Source organism: Nicotiana sylvestris, chromosome 6, assembly GCF_000393655.2.
Source record: "Nicotiana sylvestris chromosome 6, ASM39365v2, whole genome shotgun sequence".
NCBI lineage: Eukaryota > Viridiplantae > Streptophyta > Magnoliopsida > Solanales > Solanaceae > Nicotiana > Nicotiana sylvestris.
Genome location: NC_091062.1, coordinates 20566191 through 20574984, shown reverse-complemented (window position 1 = coordinate 20574984; position 8794 = coordinate 20566191). Strand labels below are relative to the sequence as shown.

Sequence of the window (8794 nt, the reverse complement as noted above, 5' to 3'; positions counted from 1 at the left end):
CCCAAAAGTATCCTCACAACATAGGCCCTCGGCCTTACTCAGTCAAAAATCACATAAGCCACTCGGGCAACAGTAAAACATGATGCTCAGCCTAAAATATTATTTAAAATATCATTTCAAGTATTAAAGCAGAGTAAACATAGATGAGTTTTGAAAACAGTGGAAAATAACATGACTGAGTTCAAGTATAAAGTCAAAACAGTGAGGAAATATCAATATACATCCCCGAAGGGTTCAAGTAGTTTGCACGAGGCCCCAAATGTGGCATTCATTCCAAATAATGATGATAGCAAATAGATTTCAGTCAAATACACGATAAAATATTCAATCGGGATGGACTAAGTCATAATTCCCAACTGTGCATGACCCCACGCTTGTCATCAAGCATGTGCGTCACCTCAATATAGCACAACGATGCCCAATCTAGGGTTCCAAACCCTCAGAACATCATTTACAATCATTACTCACCTTGATCCAGTTCAAACTCTAGCCCGCGATGCCTTTTCTCACATGAATCGACCTTCGGATGCTTCGAATCTAGCCACAATTAGTACATAATCATTAAAATATGCTCTAGGAACAAAGCCCACTAAAAAATATCCACTTTACATTCAAAAACCCGAAAATGCTCAAAACCGGTCCCCCGAGCCCACGTCTCTGAATACGATAAAATTAACAACAATGGAATCTTTATCCTCACACGAGTCTATGCCTATCAAGAATATCAAAATCGGACCTCAAATGGCCCCTCAAATCCCCACTCAAAGGTCTCTTTATCTTAAGCCCTAATTACCCATTTTTGCTACTGATTTTCCATGGATTTCAAGCTTACAAATATTAAAATTCATCATAGAAACTAGTTTAGGGTCCAAAAATCTTACCTCCACGAAATCTTCATAAATTCCCTCTTCAATTAGCTCTCCCAAGCTTTTCTGCCGGATGGAATATGGTGAAAACCCTCTCAAAATCGCGAAGGGTGAAATATATGTATTCTAACCCAGGCATTTCCACATTTTCGGTCAATTCACTGCACCTACATCCTACGGTACCGCTTTTGCAGTCCAAGAGCCGCTTCTCTTCTTCACTTAAACTGCCCAAACCGCATTTGCGATGAAATAGCTGCACCTTCGCCTTTGCAGATACGGTCCCACAACCGCTTTTGGGTTCCTGCCAACCTCACCAGCTTTCTCTTCTGTGATCAATTCTCCGCATATGCGGTGTCGCACCTGCGGTCCCCAAATCTGCAGGTGCGGAAATACCAGATGCAGAAAATCTGTAGCTTCTTCAAAAATTCCAAACTCTCTGTCAACCATCCGAAATCACCCCAAGGCCCCTGGGGCCTCAACCAACAATACAAAGATACCCCATAACCTTATTCAAACTTGTATCAATCTTCAAAACACCACAAGCAACATCGAATAAACCAAAACACATCGGATTCAAGCCTAAGTTTTCAAAATCTTCCGAATTCCACTTTTGATAAAAAAACCCAACCAAACCACGTCCGAATGACCTGAAATTTTGCACACGCATCCCAAATGACACAACAGAACTACTGCAACCTTCGGAATTCTATTCCGACCTCTATATCAAAATCTCGCCTATCAACCGGAAAACGCCGAAATCTCAATTTTGCCAATTCAAGCCTTAACCTTCCACGGAGTTCCAAAATGCATTCCGATCACGCTCCTAAGTCCCAAATCAGCTAACGGAGCTAACCAAATTATAAAAATTCCGATCCGAGATCATATACAAACAAGTCAAAATCTTGGTCAAACCTTTCAAATTTCAAGCTTCAAACTGAGAACTATTCTTCCAAATTCATTCTGATTACCCTAAAAACCAAAACCAACGATTTACATAAGTCATAATACATCACACGGGGCAAGTCATGTCATAGAACTAGCGAGACAAGTACAAAAGCTCAAAACGATCGGTCGGGTCGTTACATTAGAGATGGTCACCAATGGATATTAACAAAAATTTCCTTTGAACTTCCAACATAAATTGTTTACAATATTAATGCAAGTACTACTCCTAACATTCATAATACATGCAATAATAATATATGGAGCCTCAGTTTCAGTGACCTTTTCTCAACTAATTCTTGCTATCAAATAATTGATAACGAGGAGAAGAACCAAAAGGATTTCACATGGATTTGGAAACTACACTGCCCTAATAAAATAAAATAAAATAATTTTAAAATGTTAGCATGACTGTAATTACCCAGAAGGTCATCACTTGTTTTTAAAATGAATTCTGCATTCTGAGGCCTTAAAAACCTCTTTCTGTCGCACCTCGATTTGCGAGCGCAGTCCGGACGCGTAGCCGGAAAACCATTATGTGAAAATCTATGAAGAATGAGAAATTTTGATTATTAAATTAATTAATTTGTCTTCGGTCAACATTTTGGGTAAACGGACCCGGACCCGTGATTTGATGATCCAAGAGGGTCCGCAGGAAAATGTGGGACTTGGGCGTATGCCCAGAATCGAATTCCGAGGTCCCAATCCCGAGAAATAAATTTTTAAAAAAAATTATTTTCTGAAATTATTCAGAGTTTTGGAAATGAAATGTGATTAGAACTTGATGGTATCGGGCCCGTATTTTGGTTCCGGCGCCTGGTACAGGTCTTATATGTGATTTAAGATGAGTCTGTGAAATTTGGTAAGAAACGGACTTGAAACGATATGAATCAGATCGTTTTTGGGAAAAAAATTGAAAGTTTGAAATTCTTAAGAAAACTTCATGATTTTGACGCTAAATTCATAGTTGTTGATGTTATTTTAGTGATTTAAATGCACGAGTGAGTCCGTATGATGTTTTTAGGTTGGTGTACATGTTTGGTTTGGAGCCCCGAGGGCTTGGAGTGAGTTTTGGATAGGCCACGGAGTAAAATTTTAACTTAGGGAATTGCTGGTATGCTCCAGGCCTACAGGCTTCGCATCTCAAATGCGAGCTCGCAAATGCAAGCAATGTATCAAAAATGCGAGACGTGGCCTGGGCTGCCTTCTTCGCAAATGCGAAGTGTCAGTCGCAAATGCGACATCTGTCTGGAATCCCCCTTAGTCGCAAATGCGAGACCTCAGTCGCAAATGAGACTTCGCAAATGCGACACTGCTTTCGCAAATGCGAACATAGCAGAGGTCGAGGTTCGCAATTGCGAATCCTGTTCAAAATTCCCATACCTGCAACTTGCAATTTTCTTATACTTAGCCGAAAATCAACCATTTTTCACATCTTTTCAAAACACAAACTCCCTGGGCGATTTTTCAAGAACAACTCTTCTTCCAAATCGATTGTAAGTCAATTTTAACTCATTCCTTCAATCATTAACATCTTTTTACATGATTTCAACTCAAAATCAATGATTTTCATGGGAAAATTGGGTGTTTTGGGTAGAACCTAGGTTTTTCAAAAATTGGGGATGTGGACCTCGATTTGAGGTCCGATTTCAAAATAAATTATATATTTGGATTCATGGGGGAATGGTAATCGGGTTTTGGTTCGAACCTTGGGTTTTGACAATGTGGGCCCGGGGGCGATTTTTGACTTTTTGGGTAAAACTTTAAAAAACTCATTTTCATGCATTGGAGTTGATTCATTTAACATTTGTTGATGTAATTAAGTAACTTGTGGCTAGATACGAGCGAATTGGTGGTGGAATCAAAGGAGTAAAGCGATAATTGAGACGTGGATTGTGTTCGTGGGCACCGAGGTAAGTGTTTGGTCTAACCTTAGCTTGCTGGATTAAGAGTCGTGTCTTGTTTGCAACGTGTTAATTGTGGAGTACGACATATAGGTATGATGACGAGTATCTATACATTGGTGTCAAGCATGACCGTGAGTCTTGAATTGTAATTCATTGTATTTTTAAATAATACTACGGATGCTTAAGTTGATGATTCTCTGTATTGAGCAAGGATTATGATTATTCTTGTGGGAATTACTTATGAATGAGTATTGGTGTTAGCTGAAGTAGTTAGATGATGGAACAAGTTTGGTTATAGTTGTTTCTCCCTTGCCGAGGCGTAGTTATTTATACTGTCGATTCCCTTGCCGGGATAGTGTAGCTCTTTATTGATCCCTTGTCGGGACTCTTGTTATGATTATTGTTGATTGTATATGTGGATCGGATTGCATGCCGTAATAATGATATATTTGGATCGGGTTGCACGCCGCAATAATATTATATGTGAATCGGGTTGCACGCCGCAATAATATTATATGTGATCGGGTTGCACGCCGCAACAAGGATATATTTGGATCGGGTTGCACGCCACAATAATATTATATGTGGATCGGGTTGCACGCCACAACAGTGATAAATGATATGGATCGGGTTGCACACCGCAACAGTGTTGTTATGTATTAGGATCGGGTTGCGCGCCGCAACAATTATTGATACAAAGTGTTTATAGATTTGATACAAGTTTCTTATTGTTTTGCTGTGAATGCTAAGCTGTTCTTATGCCGTTACTCTTGATTTACTGTTGATATTGATATATCCTCGCAGCATGTACCCCCTCCCATCTTTACTTGTTTATTCCTGTTTTATTTTCCGATGTATATTATATAACTATACAGGTTTATTTGGTAGTCTGGTCCTAGCCTCGTCACTACTTCGCCGAGGTTAGGCTAGGCACTTACTAGCAAATGGGGTCGGTTGTGCTGATACTACACTCTGCACTATGTGCAGATCCCGGAGCAACACTTGGACCATAGCATTTGGGTGGCTACCTTCAGTCCACACGAAGATCCAAGGTAGACTTGCAGACGTCCGCAGGCCCTGACGTCTTCTCTATCCTTTATTTCATGTTTCATTTCTTTGATTTAGAAATAGTGTACCATTTATTTTCGAACTTTGTATTTAGCACTCTTAGATCATCTGTGATACTGTGATACCAGTTATGGGTGATTAAGGCTTAAACAGTTGTATTAGATTCATATTTCAGATAGTTTACTACATTACATCCGCTTATTGAAATTTCCGTTATTTTTTACATTATTGCTTTATAAATGCTAAAAAGGTATAAAAAATGGATAAGGTAATTTGTTCAATAATTGGCTTGCTTAGCTCACATTAGTGGGCGCCATCACGACCAACATCACCCACAGAGCAATTAGAATAACATGGCATAAGCCCCCAAAGGGCTGGTTCAAGCTTAATATAGATGGAGCCTTCAACAAAAACAAATACAAAGGTGGTATTGGTGGCCTAATAAGAAACAGTGCAAGCTCATGGATTATGGCATTCAACGAAAAGTTTCCCACTCTATCGGCTATTCAAGTGGAGCCCCAAGCCCTCTAGCAGGGTCTACATGCAATATTGGATCATAACCTATTTCCAATGGAAATAGAGACAGATGCATCGAAGGTGATGAGTAAACTAGAAAATGATCACCCTACTCATAATAATTTAGTTAATGATTGCAGGTGGTTGTTGCACTAGACAAGACAAAAGGGACAAGTAACTCTCAAGCATAGCTTCAGGCAGGGAAATAAAGTAGCACACATTTTGGCTAGGGAAGCACTGATCCAGTCCAACATAACTAAGCTATGTCTGTACGCAGCACCTCCACAATAGGCGATGGACAAGTATCAAAGGGACCTGGAGGGCTTTTCTTGTGTAAAATATATTTCCCCTTATGTATGCACTAGGTTGGCTGCTCTAGGTAATGACGATGCCATAGAAGGCAATAGTTCTGATATAGGTGCCAACAATGGCAGTTTGATTTGTAATATGTCGAGAATTGATGACTAGTTATTAATATATTATCCTTATTGCTCAAAATAAAAAGAAACTCTTTTAATTAAATGATGATAAAACATCATTCTGAAAATCCTTTATTGATAAATCACACTCGTAAGAAGTTAAAAAAAGAATTACATGCGCGAAGATTATTACAAAACATAAAATATTACAAAGCAATAGCTGCTTAATTAATTAACAAAATCACAATGTTTCCTGATTTCACCAGCTTGACCAGTCAAGACACCAATCTTTCCCATTTTCACCATAGATTTTGCAAAGTCTTTGAAAAACGTTTTACCATGGGTAAGAGCTTGACGTTTAACATAAGCTCTGGTCTCAATATCATCAAGAAGTGCAGAATCAGACTGAAAAAGCCCTCTCCTTTTAGCCACAAGTGTGTAATATTTTTCATCAAAAGTTTTGAAACTTCCTGGATCCATTTCTACAAGTGTTGTTACATCAGTTGGACTGCATTTTAGCTTCAAACCAGCAATGTAGTTTGGATCCATTGTTGGATCAGCATCACCATTCCCTGTGAAATTGTACATTCTGTTTGTGAAAGCGAAACAATGGGAAGTTCCAATGGTATGTCCACCTGATCACAATAATAAAAATATTTACACAATCAGATCATGAGTTATAAAGTAATTACAAGAAAAATTATATGATAAGCATTAATTAGTAACCTAATATAATTGAAAATTGACTAACTATATATAGTACAAGTTAATATAAGTGTATAACCTACAATCCAAAAATTATCAACAAGACTCTCCAAGCACGTTAAAATTCGTCGCAGAGTCGCTCCCCTGACCGGAATACTTATAGGAGCTCCTGCGTCAATCACTTCCATTCCTCTCGTTAGACCACTCATAGCTACAATCCTAACTAGATTATTTTCTACTAATTGTTTTACCTCATACGCCACATTAATTGGTTGACCAACACTATCTTGACCTTGAACTACCCAGAGCGTTATAATCTCGGAATTAGTGGGATTTTTCTTGTATGCACCACATGTACAATGCTCATTCATGCTCCTAATTAGCTGGTACATTTGACCAAGTCTAGTAAATAATGAGACTGAGTATATGTGTTATATCTTACCATATTTAAAAGAGTTTAACTTGTTTAATTTATAGTGATAATGTAAAGAATTCAATCACAATATATATCATGTATCAAAAAGATAATTACAAGTAAACATATGTAACGCCATATTAAAATACATTGATATATAAGTCAAAATTTTTACCTGATAGAACCACAAGGTCTTTTGCATTCAAACCAACAGAGGCAAACTGTGATTTAAGGGTTGAGATGTTAGCAAATGGAGGTGGTAAAAGGGTCAAGGCTTCTAACATGATTGACACTCTCCCATCTCTTCTTCCCAAAGGAACTTTCCAATATGGTCCGTTAATCTGTAAAATCAAATTATATAAATGTAATTAACAATTCAACTCTGGTGTAATAAAACACAGTAGTAATTAATAAAGTCTGGAATTTAAGTGAAGAAGGGAAAAAGGCAAACTTATATATTATTCACTGAGGTTTATATACTGCACCATTGGCTGTCAGAGATTTTTCGATTATCAAAAATAATATCATGAGATCTTACCATAGAAACTGCATCCCGAGCTACTAAGGCTACGATATCTGCACAAGATACAACACCTGGACACTTGTTTTCTAGTGCAGATTTTACACCATTAATCACTTGGAATCCTCTTAGAGATTGGTTTGGAATGGCATCTCTCTCAGCTTGATTATTCTTGGTTGAGTTTAGCATTACAGAACCATCACATCCCTGAAAAAACATTTTGTATGTCAATAAGACATTCTTTTCCAATAACAATTTTCTAATAAAAAATAATACTTCTATCTATTTCATTTTATAAAAGCGGTATTTGACTAAGCATATTGTTTAAGAAAGAATAAAAACTTTTGATACATATTACATGCCACGATATTTCTATGACTACAAGAGCATGTCATTAACAACAATTATAAATTTTAAGTTTGAAAGTTTTTAAAAATAAAAACACGTCATTCTTTTTAAAACAAAGTAAAAGGAATTACAAAATATCATATAAATGAAACGGGGAGAGTAATAATGATAATAACAACAATAAGATCAACAACAACAATAATAATAATACAAAAAAAATCAGTGTATGCTTAAAGAATAGTGTCATTCGTCATAAAGCATGGATAATAGAGGCTATAATACGAAGGGTTGCAGTGGGATGGATAAGATCCTTCTACCCTTAACTAGAGGTTTCGAATCCGAGCCCTAATTGGTACAGGAAAAAACCCTAGTAGGGAGCATTTCCTCCTATTCTGGGTCTTACACGGTGCGAGTCCGGACTAGTCTATCTCCAATAATGTGAGTACTAGATATCGAGTGAGAAATCGAAAAATAAAGAGGCTGCAAGAAAATGAGAGAAATAAAAAGATACCCTAACAAAGCAATCATGGAACTGCATCCTAAGCAAAGGAGCAGCTAGAGTTGGTGCCTTAGATATGAATTGAGCAGTTGTCTTTCTCACAATTGATTCAACTCCAGGACATGTTTTGCTGTAGAAGCCATATTTCAAGCCTTGTGCATTACAAAGGTTAAAGGCAAGAGGGACAAGCATCAATTGAAGAATGAGCACTACAATATGCCTTGAGAAAGCCATTGTATTGTTAGAAGTAGGAAATAAAGTTGATTTATTTTTCTCTATTTCCCAATGTTGAAGTTATGTGAAACATATTGGGGTATTTATAATCAGATATAGAGCTACTCCCTTTGCATATTTCATGCCAGAGATGAGTGATGATATTCTACTTGATATATATCTAGTTGCAGGGTTGACTTAATTCCAATAACATGCCAAAAATTATTACTTGTTAAACTCTCCATCCCACTCTCAAATATTAGTCGTTTTAGAAAGCTTAATTTGTTTTAAATATTTGACATTTTTAAAAAGTAAGAAGCCATTTACTATTTTTTTTTTAAATCAATCTTACCGCTCCAATTAGTTGAGTGTTAAT

At 37.2% G+C, this 8794-nt stretch overlaps 1 protein-coding gene across 1 annotated transcript; it reads right to left on the bottom strand.

Annotated features, from left to right (window-relative positions):
• Nucleotides 1–5822: 5822 nt before the first annotated feature.
• LOC104241046 (peroxidase 27-like) lies at nt 5823–8510 on the bottom strand. The gene is made up of 4 exons (XM_009795955.2): nt 8218–8510; nt 7377–7565; nt 7014–7179; nt 5823–6353 (listed from the first exon to the last, which is right to left on the bottom strand). The coding sequence occupies exons 1-4, from the start codon at nt 8437–8439 to the stop codon at nt 5947–5949; spliced, it is 984 nt and encodes a 327-aa protein (XP_009794257.1). The 5' UTR covers nt 8440–8510; the 3' UTR covers nt 5823–5946.
• Between the last annotated feature and the right edge of the window lie 284 nt (nt 8511–8794).